This window comes from Lagenorhynchus albirostris, chromosome 8 (assembly GCF_949774975.1).
Source record: "Lagenorhynchus albirostris chromosome 8, mLagAlb1.1, whole genome shotgun sequence".
In the NCBI taxonomy this organism is placed as follows: domain Eukaryota; kingdom Metazoa; phylum Chordata; class Mammalia; order Artiodactyla; family Delphinidae; genus Lagenorhynchus; species Lagenorhynchus albirostris.
The window spans coordinates 37,076,342-37,098,603 of NC_083102.1; the positions used below are offsets into that span (position 1 = coordinate 37,076,342).

The 22,262-nt window shown below is 37.0% G+C and overlaps 1 protein-coding gene across 1 annotated transcript in view; it reads left to right on the forward strand.

Annotated features, from left to right (window-relative positions):
• DOCK4 (dedicator of cytokinesis 4) overlaps positions 1 to 22,262 on the forward strand; it is a 486,038-nt gene that overhangs the window by 406,872 nt on the left and 56,904 nt on the right. The window contains exons 28-32 of the mRNA XM_060156832.1: positions 6,865 to 6,940; positions 8,853 to 8,953; positions 9,701 to 9,759; positions 17,757 to 17,905; positions 19,584 to 19,669. Coding sequence (XP_060012815.1) covers positions 6,865 to 6,940; positions 8,853 to 8,953; positions 9,701 to 9,759; positions 17,757 to 17,905; positions 19,584 to 19,669 — 471 coding nt within the window. The remainder of the gene's footprint in view (positions 1 to 6,864; positions 6,941 to 8,852; positions 8,954 to 9,700; positions 9,760 to 17,756; positions 17,906 to 19,583; positions 19,670 to 22,262) is intronic.

Genomic DNA, 22,262 nt, shown 5'->3' on the forward strand with positions numbered 1-22,262 from the left:
ATATACTTTTTTGTGTGTATTTTTTTCCCACCAAACACTGAATTGTTTAGCTGATTACTGCCTTCACCAGTTTAGCGTTCAAATGAGATCTGTGTAGCAAATAAGTGATTTATTGAATCAAAGATTTTTAGGGAAGGTCATCCATTCATTCATTGACCTATTCATTCAGTACATATTTTCCAGTGTCTAACGTGTAAAAATAAATGTCATAGAGATAAAAAGCACAGTTCTATGAGAGGGGTTATGAAAGGAACTTTGTTCTGGACTAGGATAGGAGGAGTTTTTCTGAAGGAGTGAAACTGAAGCTGAAATCTAAAGCAGGAGTTAACAGGCAGATAGCAAAGGAAGACTGTTCTTATCAGCAGGAATAGCATATACAAAGGCCCTGTGGTCAGAGTGAAGATGGCACATTCAAGGAGCTGAAAGACTGTGTGGCAGAAATGTCAGGAGGGAAGGAACAAGTAAAAATGAGGTTGGAAGAAGACAGGGTCCAGATATTAGGGGGTAGAGAGACAAGAGAGAAACCAGGAAGGACCAGTTAGGAGCTTAATACAGCAGTCCAGGTAAGAGATGATGATGGCTTGAATAGGTAGATTGCAATGAAGGTAGTGAGAAGATCAATTCTGAAGACAGAGATGATTAGACTTGCAGATGACTGGCTGTGGGCAAGAGAGAAAAAAATTTGAAGATAGCTCTTAGAATTTTGGCCTGAACAGAAGGACAAATGATGGTGCCTTTCACTTAGATGGAAGATGCTGAGAGAGGAGTAGCGTTAGGGGTGGGAGAGGTGAGGAATCCTGTATTGAACAGAAGTTTGAGATGCTCCTAGATACCCAAGTGGAGATGTAGGAGAAGAAGCTGGACATGCTTGTATGGAGCTCAGAGAAGAAGTCAAGGCTAGAAACATACATTTGAGGGTCATTAGCATTGGGTAGTATTTGAAGCCATCAAACTGAATGAGAGCACCCTAGAAGAAAGTATAGATTGAAAAGAGAAGACTACTTAAGCCTGGGCCCTAGAACATGCCAACCATTCAAAGGCCAGAATGTTGAGAAGCAACTAGCAACAGAGACTGAAAAGGAGTAGCCTGTGATGAAAGATGAAAACCAGAAGGGTATAATACCGTATGAGGAAAATATTTCATGAAGGAAGGAGTATCAAGAGCTGCTGGGAGGTTGGAGGATGAAGACTGACAATTATCCCTGGGATTTGGCAGTGCGGTGTAGATATTGGTGACCTTGACAAGTGCTGTTTCATGGAGTGTTGGAGATGAAAGTCTCATTAGAGTGAATTTGCGAACAGATGGGAATTGAGAAAGTGAAAGCAATAATTATCAGCTCTTTAGAAGATTTTGCTGTAAAAGGGAGCAGAGAAATGGGGCTATATCTGGAAGGAGATATGAGTACTAGGATTCATTTCTAAATTTGGAATATTATGCATGTTGGTTCACTGATAGGAAGGGCACAGAAAAGAGAAATATTGATGGTGCTAAAGAAATCAGGCCCAAGTGAAGGAACGGTGTCCTTGGATAGGCAAGTAGGGATGAGAGCAAGTATTTCTCATTGTGCCTGTCTGTCAGCTTTCCTAAGGGGTGGCACCTGTCCACCATCGACTTGCACTGGAAACTAAATCAACTGTGTAAGCATGCAGTTTAGTTCATCTGACGTTGTTTTTTGTGGTGAGACTTCTCAATGAAGGAAGCTCACCACACTCAGAGTAGCACTGATCTAGTGCACACAAGGAAGCTTGGCCTTAGCTAGGAGCATTGATACTTTTTCCATAGTAACAGGAAGGAAGACAGAGTATGTGACACTGACCATGAAAAGTTTTATGTTAGAGTAGCTGATCTGTTGAACACTCATTGTACTATTGTTTTTTGTTGATGGTGGTGTTTTTCTATTAGGGTAATTATCTTTAAACGCTTTTACTGTCCAGGAGGAAAGATAGTGATTTTTATCAAAACTATATATTACTGAGATGAATGTACCAAAAACTTTGATAGTTATAGCAAATATTTACACAAGAATTGCCTGCACACTGCATCTCCAGGTGAGTTGTGAGGAGCTGGTAGAGAGAATGAATACATGAGGAAAGGCAAGAATACATTAAGGTTTAAGCCTAATAGGTCAGAAAAACTGAGGCTTTTGTGACATGAGTGATTTTTTGCCAATACTGCCTGGAGGAGGAGGTCAAGGAATTTTTAAAAATTCTTCCATTTCAATTCTTGTTCTTTCTTTTTACCTCACCCTCACTGCATGCTTCCTTCACCGAAAGCAAAATTACTGATCCTTTAACTTCTTCCCCATTTTGGCAGATTCTGTGCTCTCCACTTGGAGTGCCTTTCTCCATCAGCTTTACCTGTCTTAATTTCAGTCTCTTCTTCAAAATATCTATAGAAAAGTATAAAAAGTTCTACAAGCTTTACATTTTAGAATTATCTAGTACAGCAAGTAATTATCACAAAGCATACATTTAAATACAGGTTTGAGGCTATAGTCATTCAACAAACACTGGGCTAGGCCCTTGGTGATGCAGTGTTTAACAAGGACAAATTCCCCAAATGTCATTGCTCTCCAAGTTCCAACCCTTGTTTGTCTTCTCTTCCTTCTGTAACACCAGACCTCAGAATGAACTGTCACATGCATCAGAATCACCTGGCTGGGCCCCGGTGCGATCTCACCAAGCCGTAGGCACTGGTGAGGCCCTAAAGTCTTATGTATCCTTCAGGTGTTGCTCATGTACTGACATTTGAGGACCACTAGCTCAGATCAGTTTCCCTGATGGCTGTCCAGGATTTTTATCTGCCCTAAATGTCTTTGTGGTGATTTCTTCTGCCCTCTTAACCTGCCAGGTTGTAGGGAAATTGTCGTACTCCAAATTTAGATCTCCATAGCTTTTCAGTGCACAAACATCAGCCTTGTTGATGCCCAGTTTATCCAAAAGGTGCTTCTCTCAATCCATTTATAATTTATGGAGATGGGCTTTTGCTTCAGCAGATTATCAGGTTGGAGTAGTTTTCAAAAGGACAGTTTATAGGAGATGAGGTTTCTATAGGAGGGATAGTGTTGCTTAAAAAATACTTTCTAAATGCCAGGAATGAAGTGGCAACTGGAAAACTTGAAGAAAGCTTTGATTTCTTTGCACCAGTTTCTCTTTTATGTATACATTTATCATGCTGTGCCATAGATTAGGGCTGTCAAAAGTGATCCTTATGCCTGCATTTCTGTAGCAGACATCAGTATTTGGACCGTTTGTAGTAAAAGATTGCAAGGGCTTTCTTAGCTGTTGAGTTGGAGCGCTGAGATTTAAAATGTTCCCATATTCAGAAACTGAGTCATGAGTAAAAGAATAAAACCAAAGGAGCCACACGGTTTTGGATAAATTAGAACAAGTAAAGAAAAATCCTTAAACGCTACAGGTATCCACTACAGTGAAGGAGTAATAATGTATATATGCCTTTAGCTGGCTTGGAGACCTGTGTGCCTGGAAACTGTCTTAGTGCTGAGACATAAAAAGCTTTGGGAGCTGCCTCTGTGACTTGGGCTGAATGTTATGAGCATAAATTAAAAGCAATTGAAGTGGAGTCATTTTAAGATCTTTCTAGCCCTGAGGAGTCTTATTTTTGGAGGTCTTACCCTTCATCATATCAAACATTAAATAGACCCACATGCCACATGCCAAAATGAAAAGCAATTTCTACAGTTTGCTTTTTAAATTATTGGCCTATGGAGTAAATCATTTAATTCCAATTACCTGTGATTTCTCAGCACTTCTGTTTACTTAGGAATTCTTGTTAAGTTATAAAAAGTAACCTCTAGTTTTTTCAATATAAAAGAAGTTGCACGAATATTAAATTAGACAATTAATGAAAATGATAATGTTGCATTCTGTGGACATGTTATGAACCTTCTTTTAGTTTTTATTTTGCAGTTTTAGTTTTTGATTCCATAACACTTTTTCAGGGCTCAGTATTTTCCAAAGGCCCTGTGCCCTGTACCTCTTGTGCCTGATGATAAAGCAGCCTTGATAAGATAAGAGGGTGAGGTGTTCAATCCAGAGCAAGGATGCAAGACCCATTAAAGAACCACAGTAGTCATCGGCCTAAAATTCTAGAAGGCAGGAGAATGTGAAGCAGTGTTGTTTGGAAGGTGCTTCTGACTCAGACCTACCTCTCTAGAGCCTTGCTTTTCAAAGGGTGGATCGTGAATCAACAGCATTAACATCTCCTGGAGCTTGTTAGGAAGGCAGACCCTCAGGCCCTATCCCAGGCCTGCTGAGTCATAATCTGCATCTTAACTAGATTACCAGGTACCCATGAAAGTTTGTCTAACTTTTAAAAGACTAGAGCAGTGTTTCTCAGTTGTGGGTGTACATAGACTCTTCGGGGAGCTTTACCAATCCTGATGTCCAGGTCGCACCCCAGCCCAGTTATTAAATCTCTGGGGGTGTGATCCTGACATCTGTGTTTTTAAAGCTCCCAAGTGATTCCAGTGAGCGGCCAGCTTGAGACTCACGGGTCCTTCATAAAGCCAGAGAGGCTCCATATTGTTTCCCAGCAAGCATAGTTCAAGAAGCCGTGGATTTTTTTTTTTTTTTTCTTTTTGCGGTACGCGGGCCTCTCCCTGCTGTGGCCTCTCCCGTTGCGGAGCACAGGCTCCGGACGCGCAGGCTCAGCGGCCATGGCTCACGGGCCCAGCTGCTCTGCGGCATGTGGGATCTTCCCGGACCGCGGCACAAACCCGCGTCCCCTGCATCGGCAGGCGGACTCTCAACCACTGCGCCACCAGGGAAGCCCGAAGCCGTGGATTTTGTATATGTGTTTGGGACCCAGCATATAAATAACAAGTGAGTAATCTTTGCCATGGAATAATCTCTCTCACTTGGAAGATTGAGTTTGGTGGTTCCTTTCCGGAGCATTGGGCCCAATAACCCAAATCCCAGATATGTCATGTTTCACTAACACTAGAGGTTATTGTTTCTGAACAACAATCCAAGCTAGAGTTGTGGGCCAGAAGGTGGTTTTTGATGTAAAACTCAGGTGTGGTGGGACTGTGTGTGTTTCTCCATTGGATGTCAAAGCAGAACGTTTGTTAAGGATGCAAATTTTTCTTTTTTAAACTTAGAGGCTAACACAACATTTTTACTCAACTAGGCTCCAATATAAAATAATTTTTTTTAATTTAAATAAATAAATAAACTTAGAAGCCCCACAATCTACTAGATGCTGGGCAAAGAGTCCCTTCCTTGCCTGATAGCATTTCATTTTCTGACAAGTAAGCTTTAGTTTCATGTAGTAAGATTTGAATTAACTACTTGGGAAACTTAGCATTATTGATTTCACCAGTGTCTGGACAATTGCCACTTTACACACCTGTTACTTGCAGGTGATTTGTCTCTTTGATAGGAAATTCACTGTTGATATCTGCCATTTGAGAGGGGAGAAGAAACCACAGGACTTCTCAATCTCATAGGCTTTACTTATACTTAATTTTCATAGGATGATTCACTGAAAGATGTAAATGACATATAAAAGGCACATGTATGTAACACAGTGCTTGCTCATGGTAGAGCAAGTGCCCATGAAAATGGTGATTTTCTTCTCTTTCCTCTTCTTACCTTGAGCTTCCACATTCAACGATCCAACTCCTTAGCCTCGCTAATCCTCTCCTGCCCCACAAGGAGACTATAATAGTGAGTTTTCCAGCAGATTACAATAATGAACATTTAAGTTCTTCAAAGACTATAAATATTCTTGTAATTAGTAAATGCTCTTCTAATCTATATTTTACCAGTAGGACAACCAAGGTGTGAGGTTGGTGGGGGTGTTTTGTTTTGTTTCATGTTGTTTTACCTATAGGGTCAGACAGCTATATCCTTCAGTTACAAATCCCGTAATGAGAGCTGGGGTCTCATCACATCACAAGCGCTTACTTATGCATGCATCTTCAAAAAGGCCAAAGACATTTTAAATATCAATCATTTATACGTTGGTGCTTTGTTTTGGGTGGTTTGGGGAGTGACCTATCTTGTTTCAATATAATGCTATATCTAACATTAAATGAACCAATTGGAAATACATTCAATTTTGAATATATACTCTTGTAGCTGTAAAAAGGAGCAGATTTTGAACAAAATGGATAACTCAAGAGTTAACCAAGAATACTCACCAAATCTTCCTTTTTTAATCTCCCTAACAAAATACATATGACTGTATATGCCCCCTCTGACAGGCTTTCCCTAATTTCTCCAGCTCAGAGATGCCCCATTCTCTAAATTGCTGTAACACTCACTGTCAGTTTCACATAGCTTAGTACTGGGTTATAGACAATTTCACAGTCTGTAATGGTTTCTTTAGTGGCAATCCTGTCACCATGAGAGAAGGAATCTGACATCCATAGCTCTTACATGCCCCCTAACACCTTAAACGGGAGAGAGCAGGAGAAGATACCTAATAAATACTCAATATGGTCTGTCGTTTTATCCTATCCATTTCATCTTTGGGCTCCATCTCTTTTTCTGTATTTTTTAAAAGTCTGACTTTCTTCCATGTTAATAAAATATAGAATATTATAAGTTTATTAAATCATTTTTGCTTTGGAAATTTACAAATTACAAAACATGAAGATATTAATATAATTCTGAGTCATATGAATTCATAGATTTTTCTGCATATCAGTGATGGATTTCTTTTTCTTCTTTTTTTTCCTGGGCATCTGTTGTCTTTTTTATTTCAAATATGAATTATCTAGTATAGTTCCACAGGCTTACTGAAGGTTTTCTTCTTAGTTACTTTATTCTTGCCTGATAAATGATTTTCACTAACGTGATGTTTCCAACTTAAAATGTATTCTCTTTTATCACTAGCGTTATTATTACAACAGTTCTGTACCTGTCAGATGCACTTCGTAAGAACTTCTTAAACGAAAACTTTGATTATAAGGTGAGTATCCATTTAGATGACTATCCTACTTGGGCTAAAAGGTTTCACATTGTCCCTCAGGAAATTACCTCAAGTATTTTCTTTCTCTTAGTAGTAGAGAAAGTTATTCTGTCTACCTCAAATTAATCTTGGGCCCTATTAGTTTATGAATAATGTTAGAAGAGTTTTTCATTATATTTTTAACAAGTTAGGTCTATAAATATGTTTATCAACCTGGTGGAAATCATAGTGCTTAAGAGGAGAGAAAGTTCTTTATTGTTACTGTAAATTTTAATTCTTATTCTTTTTGATCCCTATGCATGCATGACAAAAAGAACTTAGAGCATAATGTTTTTAAGACATCTTTTAAAATAGAGTTTATGTGAAGAATGTATTTACAAAGTAAACCCTTTAGTTCCTTTACTTCTCCTTCTTCCCATTTTTTAGAATGCATTAGTGAAAAGAAATAAAAAATGAGAGATTAGTAAGATTCTTTAAGACAGATCTCTATGTAAGTCTGCAATGTAATGTGATATGCCTGGGTCTCTAAGAATTCTCGATACACCATTTTTAAAATGGGAAATGATAAATAAAAATGGGCAGTGCCTATCCTGGTTTCCCTTCTTAGTGGTGTTTTATGGTTTTTACATCTTTGTTTCTTATTCTTTTAAAAATAACCTCTTTTATATTAAACATTTAATAAAATGTCCTTATCAGGTAACTAGGAAATACAAAAAGTAGAATAGAAACCAGTGAAATTTTAATGGTTCCATAATATGTCTTTATACTTTACAATAAAGTATCAAAATTTCATAATCACAGTGCTACTTTGTAATATTCAAGTTGTTTCTACTGTTTTATTCTTATAAATTACTCTTTTTATGTGTATTCTTACAAAATAAAAGTTGGCATATATTCCTAGTTATTCCTTTGGATAAATATTTGTAAGTGAAAATATTGTTAAAGACTGTACCAATTATATTTGATTGCCTATATATACGCCAACACTAGAAGAGACAATTTAGGGGGGCAATTTGATAAAGGGAACAATTTTTTTTGCTTTAATTTACATTTCTTACTAGTTATGTTATTATTCATTAGTTATTAGTTATTAACTAGTTATTAGTATTGAATAATTATTGACTAAAATTCATATTTTGTAAAGAATATGTTCTTGATTTTTGTTCATTATTTTGCTTGTAGTGTTATATTCTTTTTTATTTGTGAGAGCTCTTTATGTATAAAAGATATTAACTCTTTATAATATTTCTCCTATTTATCTTTAATTTTACATGGTGTCAGTAGAAAAGTAGTTTCCTTCTATGATGTCCTCCATGTTTTTGGTTAGGTTTATTTTTGGAAATTTTATTCTGATCTCTTTCTGATGCTGTTTTTAGTATAAGAGAACGTAGAAGATTTGTCTTGGTAGGGAATTTTTATATACTCTCTGAATTTAAAGCAATTAGCATATCCAAAAGAGTGTACGTATCTTTTTTTTCAGTTCTACATGAAAAGGGGTTCCAAAAATGAAATCACACAGGAGTAAAGTAATCCAACTTATACCTCAGCCTCCTTGGAGACACGTAGACGTGTTATAAGAGAAACAAAACATCTGCCATTTAGCATGTACCAGAGAGCTCATGAAGCTTGGGATACAACATTGAAGCAATACAATAATAGATAGTATTTATTTAGTTAGTTTACTTCTTTGTTATAGAAAATTTCACACATATATAAAAGTAAAGAGTATAGTATGATGAATCCCTCGTGTACCCATACCCAGCTTCAACTATTACTAACTCATGGCCAATCTTATTGCAACTATACCCCCCATTCACTTACCACTTTTGAAGCAAATCCAAGGTATCATGTCACTTCACCTGTAAATATTTTTGTAACCCCATAGTATTTAAATATCTCATTCTCGTTTTAGATCTGGGATTCCTACTTTTACCTTGCAGTCATTTTTATAAACCAGTTGTGTCTGCAGTTAGAGATGTTTACACCTTCCAAAAAGAAAAAGGTGTTAGAAAAGTAAGTACCAGTGTATAATCGGGTAAGAATATGAGGCAAATAAAATGTGGTGCCTTTTAAAGAGTATTTTAGTTCAAGTGATTCATAAATCAGATCTCCATAACTAGAAATCATAGTGGAGAGGCATTGACCAAGAGGACAACAAGCAGTCCTTTCTGGAAATTTCACTATTTTGACCTTATTTAAACATTTTTGTCCTCAGTCTTTCAGGATTCAAAATTACCATAGAAGCGAAAAATTATGAGACAAATCTGTTTTACTAAAGGAGTTATATGAGGATTTGAATTAGAGGCATCAAGACATGTACATTGTACAAAGTTCCAGTTATAAAATGAATAAGTCATGGGGATGGTGGGAACAGCATGGTGGGTACAGCATGGATACAGCATGGTGACTATAGTTAATAATACTGTATTGCATATTTGAAAGTAGCTAGGAGAGTGAATCTTGAAAGTTTTCATCAAAAGAAAAAAAATTTGTAACTAGTTATGGTGATGCATATTAACTGGACTTATTGTGGTGACCATTTTGCAATATATACAGATATTCAAATTGTTACATTATACACCTAAAACCAATATGATGTTATATCAGTTATACCTCAATGAAAAGTCACCTGCATTAAACATCTTCAATTAAAAACATATTGCCTTTTAATTCAGAATGATAGATTGTGTCCTAAAGAGACACAGATAACTTCTTTGTTCTGGAATCTTTTTAACAGGTTTGATTTTTGTTCTATTTCAGGTATGGTGACATGCGGGTAACGATGGGTTGTGAAATTTTCAGCATGTGGCAGAACCTAGGTGAGTGATGAAAAAAGAAGCACCTCGATTTTTAGCTTATCACTGTCCTTTTAAGTGAACAAATGAAGAAGGCCAATTTACCAATGACAGCATTTGAAACCAAATGTCTAAATCAATAGAGAAATCTATAGAGAGTAACTGACACTTTGGCATTGAATAAGGTTACAACTAATTCTGTAAATTGGTGTCTGTCTGAAAAATCACCTTTCTTTTGTGTGTTTCATTATTACTGAATGACAAATTTTATAATCTAACATTGTTCCAATAATACATGCTATTCTAGCAATGAGCTAACCTTTCAGAGTTTGGAATTGTAGCAGCTCAAAATTTCTAGAACTCTGAATTGAGGCTCTGAATGACAATAAATTTAGAATAAACTTTATGAAACATTGACTTGAACATCTGTACTCTTAGAAACTTAAAAACCAATGACCTATATCATGAAGAGTATAGCCAAAGGATTTTAAAGCATCTGCAGTTGCTAAGAAACAATTAGATCCAATTGTGTTAATCTGCCACAGCAGATAGGGCATATTATCTAGCAAATTGGTTGCACAGAAAACAACAATATTTAGAAGATAAACTGTTTTAAAATCTCATTGACATAGGGTTTCTTTATTGAAAGTCATAACGTATTTAATTTGGTATGTTAACTATGCAAGTTTATAGTATTCATTTGCTGTTACTGCGTTGTAGTTCCTCCTTGTGATTTATTAAAGTGATGGACCTATTTGAATTGAATATATAATGACCTGAAAGTGTTATATCTTTCCTCTTGGGCTCATCCAAGCACAACTTGGAGATGGCAGGATTTGTTTTCTGTAAGTGAAAATAGAACCATTATCATTTGACTTCAATTAATGTTACAGAGTGATTTTTGACCAGGATATCCCTCAAATGTACAATATATACAAGGCAATTTGAGGAAGCCTTGTTATATATAACTGAGCCCAGTGTTCAATGCTTGCTGATAGTTTCAGGGAAAAAAAAGCGAGTTAGCATCTTTGAAAGTAACCTCCAACTGTCTAAAACCAGCCAAAAGAAGCCTAGGAGGTATCTTTAGATTCAGCTCAAAAATAACATCAGGGCTTCCCTCGTGGCGCAGTGGTTGGGAGTCCGCCTGCCGATGGAGGGGACGCAGGTTCGTGCCCCGGTCCGGGAGGATCCCACGTGCCGCGGAGCAGCCGGGTCCGTGAGCCATGGCCGCTGGGCCTGCGCGTCCGGAGCCTGTGCTCCTCAACGGGAGAGGTCACAGCGGTGAGAGGCCCGCGTACCACAAAAAAAAAAAAAAATCAGTTTGTCTTATTTGAAGAACACTCCTCTCAGTCTTCATATTTCATTGATTCTTTTTTTTTTTTTTTTTTTTTTTTGTGGTACGCGGGCCTCTCACTGTCGTGGCCTCTCCCGTTGCAGAGCACAGGCTCCGGACGCGCAGGCCCAGCGGCCACGGTTCACGGGCCCGGCCGCTCCGCGGCATGTGGGATCTTCCCGGACCGGGGCACGACCCCGTGTCCCCTGCATCGGCAGGCGGACTCTCAACCACTGCGCCACCAGGGAAGCCCTCATTGATTCTTTATGTGTTTGTTTTTCAAAAACATATCAAGACCCTTGGAATGTCCCTATTGCATTTGGCATTAATTTAGCAAAGTGTTTTCCAAAGAATGCTACATTGAAATGCTGTTGTGGTTTAGGCTCTTGTTGGAGCTCAAATGATAAGACCAGGACAGGCTTCCCTGGTGGTGCAGTGGTTGAGAGTCCGCCTGCCGATGCAGGGGACACGGGTTCGTGCCCTGGTCAGGGAGGATCCCACACGCCGCGGAGCGGCTGGGCCCGTGAGCCATGGCCGCTGAGCCTGCGCGTCCGGAGCCTATGCTCCGCTACGGGAGAGGCCGCAACAGTGAAAGGCCCGCGTACCGCAAAAAAAAACAAAAAACAGAATGATAAGGCCAGGACAGATTCGTTTAAGTTGACAGAATGTTAGAAAACATGGCAGGTTAACCTCTTCTAGATAAATCTCAGCATTGCCCTGTATGGTTATTTCCACAGAAATCTTTCTTCAAGCCGTCATACTTGTTCCCTTAGGCCCATGACCCGTGGCTTGCTGAATAAAGCTGGCACCTTTTGTCTCACTAAAGAAGTCATTGTGTACTTCATGAACTCTTCTCCTCTATTTTGTCTTTAACAAAAATATTTCTACCCCTCTGGGTTTTATGTTATGTCTTAGTTTTCATCAGAAATCTATAGAATGTGAAAAATCTCTGGAGCATACTGGTCCCCATAACACGTTATGAGGTCAGTGCTCTTAGAACAGTGATACTCAGTAGACAGCATCACCTGGAAGCTTGTAAGAAATGCAAACTCTCTAACTCCTCCCCAGACCCACTGGAATAGAATCTCTGAGAATCTCTGAGACGGGCAGAGCAGTCTGAGTTTTTACAAGTTCTCCAGGTGATTCTTATGCACTTGGCTAAAGATTAAAAGATTAAAAGGCACCGCTTTAGACAACGCTCTTCCCTTCCTTTGTTTTTCCAGCCCTAAAGGCTAGCTCTAGCACTGTGTTAGAAAAGACTTATTATACTCAAGTACAGATTCCCAGCATGACATAGTTCAAGGATAGGGTGAGTGTACATCTTCACTTCATTCCTTTCTGCATTATTTCCCTAGAGTTGCGGTCTGAGACTTACAAAACATCAGGTGAATTTTAAAGGTCATTGCTACTATACAACAACTGGAATTGGAGAATGTTTAGAAATGTTAAAAACTCTTTTCCAACATATATTTTTATAAATATGATAATAAAAATTAAGTATTCAGGGTATTTTGACACCTTTGTAGAGCTTAAGTCAGCTTGTTACGTAAGAATATCAAAATACATTAGTTATAATTTGGTTTACCTATAAATATGTCATATTGAGTATTTTGAATGCTAAAGGAAAATTTATTCAGATAATTATAGATTTTCATTTTTAATGGAACAGGCCGACAGATTCAATTTAACATAATCCATAAAGCACTGGCCATGTGCAAGTTATTTTGAGGGATAAAAGAAAAAATGGTCCATGCCTATTAAAAGCTTAATTTTTAAATCTGATATTTTAAACTTTTTGTCCAGTTTGTGTGGAGCAGTAAAAAGCTTGATAAAGACATATTCACCATGTTTTCATAAAGCAAGTAAACTGTTATGATTTCATAATTTAAAATCCTCAATAGTTTTTAGTAGATACAAAAAGCACTAAGTTTTGGAAAATAAATTGAGTAGAGGAAATTCCCAGAGTCACTAAATACCCAATTAGTTGAAACTTTCCAGTTGGTCTCATTTAGAAACAAATTTTACTGGACAATATATGAAAATCAGATTTTGGTCATTGGTGTTTACCTCAGAAGTGTGGAAACTCTTCCATATGCTAGAAATAAGTTAGTTTTTGCGTTCTGCTGAGGACAAGGAAAAAAGGGGCATATATAATTTAGGGACTAGTCTACTTTTAAACATAAAGCTTTTTTTTTGATACAACATGTATATCAAGAGTTCATATATCATCGATACATAATATAAATATTGCACTATACATACAAGTTTGCATACAGAAATTTATAGACAAAACATAAAGCTTTAGGATTTTCAAATCTGATCATTATAGCTCCTAGATTTACCTGTGAGCAGTGGTTCATATGGTAATTCTGTTTTTAAGTTTTGAGGAATCACCATAATGTTTTCCATAACAACTGTACCATTTTCCATTCCTACTAACAGGGCACAGGGTTCCAGTTTCTCCACGTCCTTGCCAGCACTTATGTCCTGTTTTTTTTGTTTGTTCTCGTCTTGTTTTTTGTTTTTTTTTTTACAGTAGCCTCCCTAATGGCTGTGAGGTGGTATCTCATTGTGGTTTTGATAAAACAATTTATTTTTGAAGAGTAAAACAAATAATGATAAGTGAACACCTTTTCTTAGGTGTGTTATTCCTCAGTATTTTCAATTTATTAGTTGAAGGACTAAAAAATATTCTGTTGCAGTGGGAGGGGAGTAGAGGATAAAATACCTAGGAATAAATTTAACCAGAGGTGAAAGACGTGTACACTGAAAACAGTAAGACATTGTTGAAAGAAATTGAAGGTGGCATAAAGAAATGGAAAATTATCCCATGCTCATGGAAGAATTAACATTGTTAAGATGTCCATATTACTTAAAGCAATCTACAAATTCAATGCAATCTCTCTCAAAATCCCAATGACATTTTTCACAGAAATAGAACAAACAATCCTAAAATTTGTATAGAACCACAAAAGACCCTGAATAGCCAAAATAATCCTAAGAAAAAGAACAAAGCTGGAGGTAGCACACTCCCTGATTTCAAATTAAACTAGAAAGCTGTAGTAGTCAGAACAGCAAGGTATTGGCATAAAAACAGAAACACAGATCAATGGAACAGGACCGAGAACCCAGACATAAACCCACACATGTATGGACAATTAATTTACTATAAGAGAGCAAAGAACATAAATGGAGAAACTACAGTCTCTAATAAATGGTGCTGGGTAAACTGGACAGCAAAAGAATGAAACTAGACCACCATCTTATACCATACACAAAAATTAACTAAAAATGGATTAAAGACTTGAATGTAAGACCTGAAACAATAGAATTCTGAGAAAAAAACATAGACAGTACACTCTTTGACATCAGTCTTAGCAATATCTTCCTGGATATGTCTACTTAGGCAAGGGAAACAAAAGCAAAAATAAACAAATGGGACTACATAAAACTAAAAAGTATCTGCACAGCAAAAGAAACAATCAACAGAACAAAAAGACAACCTACCAAATGGGAGAAGATATTTGCAAGTCATACATCCAATAATGGGTTAATATCCGAATATATAAATAACTCATACAACCCAACAACAACAACAAAAAACAATTAAAAAATGGGCAGAGGATCTGAATAGACATCTTTTTCAAGGAAGATATGTAGATGGCCGACAGGCACATGAAAAGATATTCAGCATCACTAATTATTAGGGAAGTTCCTATCAAAACCACAATGAGCTATCACCTTACGCCCATTAGAATGGCTGTTATCAAAAAGACAAGAAATAGCAGTGCTGGACAGGATGCGAAGGAAAGGGAATGCTCTTATACTGTTGGTGGGAATGTAAATTGGTGCAGCCACTATGGAAAATAGTATGGAGATTGCTCAAAAAATTAAGATTAGATCTATCATATAACCTAGTAATGCTACTTCTGGGTATTTCTCCAAAGAATACCAAAAAAAAAAAAAAAACACTAATTTGAGAAGATATATGCACCCCTATGTTCATTACAGCATTATTTACAATAGCCAAGATATGGAAACAACCTAAGTGTCCATCAACAGGTGAATAGATCAAGAAGATACTGTGTGTACATACAATGGAATACTACTCAGTCATAAGAAATGTGAAATCTTGCCATTTGTGACAACCTTGAGGATATTATGCTAAGTGAAATAAGTCAGACCATATGATTTCATTAATGCAGAATATTAAAAGTAAATAAATGAACAAACAAAATGAAACAAAAACAAACACATAGATACAGAGAATGGATTAATGGTTACCAGAGGGGAAGAGAGGTGGGGGAGGGTGAAATGGGTAAAGGGAGTCAACTGTATGGTGATGGATGCAAACTAAACTTCTGGTGGTGAGCTTGCTGTAGCATATACAGAAGTCAAAATATAATGTTGTACGCCCAAAATTCATATAATGTTATAAACCACTGTTACCTCAATAAAAAATGAGAGGGGGGAAGGTATGACTTTTCTCCCCCAAATTTATATGTTTGTACTTATACTTGCAAGGATAGTCTACAAAGAAAGAGGTTATTCTTTACTGCTGTGTCCCACCTTTGCCATTCATCATGCTGCAAGGTTAAGTTTTTTCTTTCTATTTTTAGTTGAACTAACATTCTTACTAAATATAAAGTGGGCTTCTCTTCCACATTTGCAAACACAGTGTCTTGTAACTGCTGTAGAAAAATCAATACTTCCCTAACAGGCTGCTCTGTGTGAATAAATATACAACAGCCCAAGTAGCAGGTGCCCTAAATACTTCAAAACAAGACCATGTGGCTGACAATTAGAGATGGGAAAAGTATACTAAATCTGTGATTTAAAAAGAAATAATCTAAATGAAGTTTATTTTACCATTGCTATACATAGCTCAAGATTTTGCTTTGCGGATTGGATAAGAGTAAAATTTTCTATGGTGGAAGGCTTGTACGGGTTGCACAGATTCTTTGTTCCCAAACTGTTTTCAGTAAAGAAGGCTAGCCTCATACATTCCTGTACAATGATTTAAATGTGGGTATGGCTTCTCTACTGTCCTAGAAAATCAGGCTACAAAATAGAGCATATGAATTTTGTTTGCATTATGATTGAAACAAGCCAACTGTAAATGACATGTTTTAAGACAATCAGGAAAATTTTAATATAGGCTGGTTTTAGATTAATTTGAGGAATTACTGTTTGCCTTTTTTGAAGGAGTGATAAAGGCACTATGATTCTATATTTATAAAATGACCTACCTGTTAAAGATGCTTACTGATGTTTGTACAAGTAGAATGTTATGATGTCTCTGACTTGGTTTAAAATTTCTCAGGGAAAAAAATAGTTGGGTTGATAGGTGAAACAAGATTAGCAAAAAAATTTTGATAATTATTGAAGCTAGATGATGGTTATGTGGGGATTTATTTTACTAATCTTTGTAATTTTGTGTACATTTGAGATTTTTCATAGTAAAAAATTTTTAAAAGAAGAAAATCACATTGTAAAGTGTCTATAAATGGAAAACAGTTTTTAAAAGGAGATTCAACAATACTCAGTGAAATAGTGGTAAATAAAATAAGTGCATGCTAATGATGTTCTTTGTTAGAGAGGTCAAGGGATGCCAGACTCAGTAAAGATTAAAAACAAAGATCCAGGGCTTCCCTAGTGGCGCAGTGGTTGAGAGTCCGCCTGCCAATGCAGGGGACACGGGTTCGTGCCCCGGCCCAGGAAGATCCCACATGCCACGGAGCGGCTAGGCCCGTGAGCCATGGCTGCTGAGCCTGCGCGTCCGGAGCCTGTGCTCCGCAATGGGAGAGGCCACAACAGTGAGAGGCCCGCGTACCGCAAAGAAAAAAAAAAAAAAAAAAATAGAAACTCTGAGATTTAACATGGATGAGTAGGATAATGGACTGAACTCAACACTCATATGCTAGACAAAATCATCTACGTCCACCCCACCCTCCACCTTCCTTTCCTCTGAATTATCGATACCATCCATACCTTGGAGCACTTGCTAAACACCATTTTGAGCTCACTATTATCACATTGTAGTCTTTTCAGAAAATTGTTTATTTTTTGTTTGCACCAACATTTAAATGTTTATTTAGGCTGTATGTTTATTATATAAAAAAACAAGAAAATTATATAGTACAGATAGGAACCACCTTTTTTCATATATAAAAATCACCAGTAATATCATCACCCAGAGGTAACCACTGTGGTTAGTATTAGGCAATATAATCTTCTAGACTCTTATATATATTTTCATTTTAAATGAAAGATGTACCTGTGCATACTGTATAGTACCTTGCTTTTTCAGTTAATTATATTGAAAAACTTGTGTTATTCTTCAACCTCATTTTTAATGATTGCATAAGAATTTTAATGTGTGAATGTACAATAGTATACATAACCAATTCCCAATGATTTATGTAATGTTTAATTGTATCTTATGGCTTTTTTAAAACTGTGAAAAGGGTAAATCCCTAGTTTTTTAATTAAAAATAATGAAGAAATATTAACATATGGAAATGTACTGTTTATATATCTGTTTAGGGGAATATTTTCTTGCTTGAGGAGACAACTGTAATTGAATGTATTCTTGTGACGACAGTTTTAAACAAACTGTATAATACTAATTTTCTGAAATCTTATTCAAACTAAATATACTGAAACATAAATATTGTATTCAATTTAGGAGAACACAAGCTTCATTTCATCCCTGCCCTGATTGGCCCCTTCCTGGAAGTGACCTTGATACCCCAGCCAGATCTCCGGAATGTCATGATTCCTATTTTTCACGATATGATGGACTGGGAGCAGAGGCGAAGTGGCAATTTTAAACAGGTAGGCGGATGTGCTCCTCGGAGCAGCTGGAAGAGTTTCAGTTCTCTTTGAGCATCTCTGAGCCACTGCATTCAACTCTGAGTTGCGGAATGAGCACCGAACCAGATTTCAGCCTGGGCTGCCTACTCCCAATCTGCGTAGCCTCGGACACCTCTCTGGTAGTGTGTTTCACTGGGTCTCCGAGAAGCCCTAAAAAAAATTTCATTCCCTTTCAGCTAAAAAATCCTGTGATTTCCTAGGTCTGTGTTTAAGAACTGGCAGAGACTTTATTTGCTCCCAGCTGGACACAACACGGAGGAATCAGAAGGTTAATGATTCTTAAAATCGTTGACCTCTCAGTTGTCTGCCCATTGTATTTGGTGAATGGCTTAGCTTTGAACATTTGATGCACAGTATGTTTTATTGCTCTTAGCTTGAAGCATTGAGAATTAATTTAAAGGGAAAAGCAGTAGAAATTGTTGTAAAGGAAATTCTGAGGAGGTGAGCTTAACATTTCTCTTTGACATAGAATCTAATAGCTCTGCTCCAGTTTTGGAAAGACAGACGTTCTTATTCCAAAACCAGTTCTCATAGCAGAAATCAACTGCTTTTGCCATGCCAAGTCACTCCTATTGGAGACAGCAGACCTACTATCTCTTCACACAGTCATTGCACTCACCTATGTGCACTCTCCTGTGTGAAGGATCTTTCTTGCTTCTCCAGATGCAGGCCTTCTCAAGTCTTAGACATGATTGTCAACTGTACAAGCAAGCTGAATGCATACATAGGACCCTCCTGTTGCCAAAAGCATGGCATTTCATCTGTATCAGTCTCTACATTTATTTTCAAGAAAGCTAGTACCTGAATGAAAGGCTATTGAAAAATTGTATTGGGGAAGACCCACTTTTCTTCCCTTTTCTCTTTATCCCCTTATTGAAATTTGATTCAAAGGGAATAATTGGGTTTAGTCCCTTGCCAAAGTCAAATATCCCTCCCTACCCCTAGTTGTTTAACTCTCTCTGGCCAGGCAGAGAGTCTTCATTTTCTGTCTCCTCTGTTGCCTCCGACAGATGAGGGATATTTATTTCTGCCTTCCTGATACTGAAGTCCTAAAGGATTTATGTTCTTGAAAATATAAATGTTTTGACTACAGTTTTCAGGAAATATGTCCTTTCTCTCTCATGCTGCCTATTGCTGACTTAGAATATGTCTATGGATCTACCATCTGTACATGGTTAGGACAAATTCTCAACTTTAGCAAAGATTTAGCGCAACCTCGAGCTGTTTTGAGAAAGAAAATAGATACAAAACACATCAAAGATTTAAATGAATGTTTGTGGATATGGTAGTTTGCTGATGTTCTTATATATATCATGATTAAAAAAAAATGAGACTTGCCAGTTTTTACAGCTCCTAAATAAAGAATTCAAACATTTAAGCTGGGCTGCAGGCATTTGTGTTTGAATCAACAAATAGAAGTCTTTGGCGACAGCACATGCTACCCTACCGGGAGTTTGAAGTACGTGCCTGCATCTGAATTGGCCCCCTAGAATTCCAAGGGGGTATCTCCTGTTAACCACAGCTGATAATGTCGCTTTCACAAAATTTACTATGGCTTTTTCCTGTGCAGAAATAAATATGCCTAGAAAATCCTACTTGTGAAAGGGAGGAAAGAGAGTAACATTTGGGTCTGTTTCAGGTGGAAGCCAAGCTCATTGACAAACTGGACAGCCTGATGTCAGAAGGCAAAGGTGATGAAACATACCGTGAGCTCTTCAACAGTATGTGAGTAACATGTTTATCTCAAGTGGATTCTGTTCCGGGGATTTGGTGTCAGTGCTAAGCAGCTGAGAGCTACAAAGACAGCTTGGGTCTCACAGGAGTGCTTTGTCTTTGTGGAGTGTGAAATAAAGGATAATTGCTTAACTGGCGAATGGATCTTGTTATGTTGATGATTAGACATATCTCCTTGTATTAATCTCTGATTAGGGCAGGTTGCAAGTGTTATATAACAAATTCCACTCTTTTCATGCCTAGTAATTTTTAAACTGGGGCTGCAAGATAATGATTTTAAATAGGGTCAAGAGTGAGAGAGGAAAAGACACAATGGTGGTGTGATTGTTGTATTTGTGCACAGTGCTTTCCGAAGCGAGATATCCTTGGTTGATTTGCTGTTGGGAAAATTAACCTAGTTTGCATCTGTTCTTCAACGATTGATTTAATTCATCGATACTTATTGCTCATTCAGCATTATTAATTTCTTCCTAAATGTTTCTTATTAGAATATCACAGAAGCAAGTCGTTTTTAGTAAATTCTGTGATTAGGATTTGTATGGAGGATAGAGAAATAATATTGTAAGGAGACTTTGAGGTTATCTTGCTAAGGAAAGAATGTGATCACTATCATAAGATGAAGTGCTTATACCAAGTATTCATCCACTGTGTGAAATGTCATAGAGGATACATAAGAAGGTTCTAGTGCTTTAGGATTTTAATTCTAGCACTTGTTTCCTCTACAGCTTTCTATGGATCTTAGTCATTTTCAAACCTTTTATACTTATGAAGTGTTTCTTTTTGAAGGAAGAACCAGTTCTTTGTGCTTGGGAAATGTTTGCGGTTCTTTCATAAGTGCAAAAACAATTTAGCAATACATTTTTCTATCACAAAATATGCCTTTACTTATATTTACACCCAAGTATCACCTAAAACTAAATATTAATGCTTTAGTACTGATAGCCAAATACAAAATTCTGTAATTCGTTTTATGATCATAAATTAGGGCAGTGGATACATTAATATATAGGTTTGAAAAGTATTACTAGTGACTGATAGATTTCAACTTGCCTGATTCAAAATCATTCTGGAAGCTTTTAAGAAAATTATATTGAAAGGAAAAGCCAAGAAGCGGTACACAGATTTCTTGTGGTAGTGGTGGATGATAAAATACATTCTTTGTACTGAGTCCTGAACAACGCCATTTTCCTCTGATACTGTAATTAAACTGGAACTTTTAATAATTATTCACCAAGCCCTCATTCATTCTAGTGTACAAAGCATCTGTCTTTCGTGACAGCTGGAGTTTAGCAAGAATTCTGATTAAAACCTCATCCAATATAATAAATTGCTTTTGAAAACCACTCTCAGTTCAGTTACTAGTCCTTGGTTTGAACAAAGAACTAAAATGAGAAAGCACTCAGTAAAATGGATCTCTTGAGATTTGATTAATTATTTATGATAAATTCACAAGATTAATAAACACTTACACAGCTCCATAGTGCCTCTTATCAACTTTAATAAAGGCCTGATAGCATGCAATTTGGATTGCTTGTGTGTAAATATGGCTTTGAAATAGAAGATGTACCTTGACGTTAAAATCAAACCAATAATTACAATATTAAGCCTCTATAATTAGGACTATTTTAAGGTGCCTGATTCATTCCATGGAGATTTTTATTCTTTTGTTGATTTTTAACATATTACTAGAAATATTGCTATAAATATTTTTCTTTCATTACTACCTGGGCTCAGAAAAGAAAGTGAAAATCCAACTGTATTTCAGGAAACAATAAAATGCTTTTCTGGCAATAGAAATCACAATGAATTAGTATAATCACAGTGAGTCACTGCACACATTATGAATTAGGAACACATGCCACTATGGTACAGATTCTCATTTGTTCTCTGTATTTCATGTCTAAAACTTCTTAAAATTTGCTCAGAAGCTGAAAGGAGCTCACTGCTTCCTGAAAATGTAGTATGTACTTGCCAAAGTAGCCTCCTTAGAATGAGACTGTAAATTTATATAGTAACTTCCTTCCTAAGAACTCATCTTTCGCTGACCCTCACGTTATCTGCATTTACCCACGCTACATCTTTTTGAAATAAATAGGGGGTCAGGATTGATTGTTTTTGATAATGCTGAAATTGTGGATCATTGCCGTCCATGTGATATTCAGAATAAGGTATCAGAATGAAATTCTGCTTCCCTGGATCCACTTCATTCACTCATTCAGCTTCATTTATTGAGCATCTCCCTGTGCTAGGTGCTCTTCTAAGGCTGAAGATGCAGCAGTGAGTGTGCTGTAGGAGCACACAGGGGGGTACCAGTAGCCTTGGGGGTTCTAAAGGGGCTTTCCGGAAGAGGTAACCTCCACCTCAGTCCTTTACTGTGCTCTATCGTGTGTTGCTCTAAATAATTCGATAAGACTCCAAATCATTTCGTAGATATTTGTTTAAATGTGATCACACATTTAATTATAGTTTGCAGACAGAGGATTAGCTATGTAGCACATACTTAGGTATCTACCTCTTCTCTTTGGATTAAGAAGAGTGTGCACAGACACAGGTGTTTCATATAAGTGTTGGCCTCCACACAATC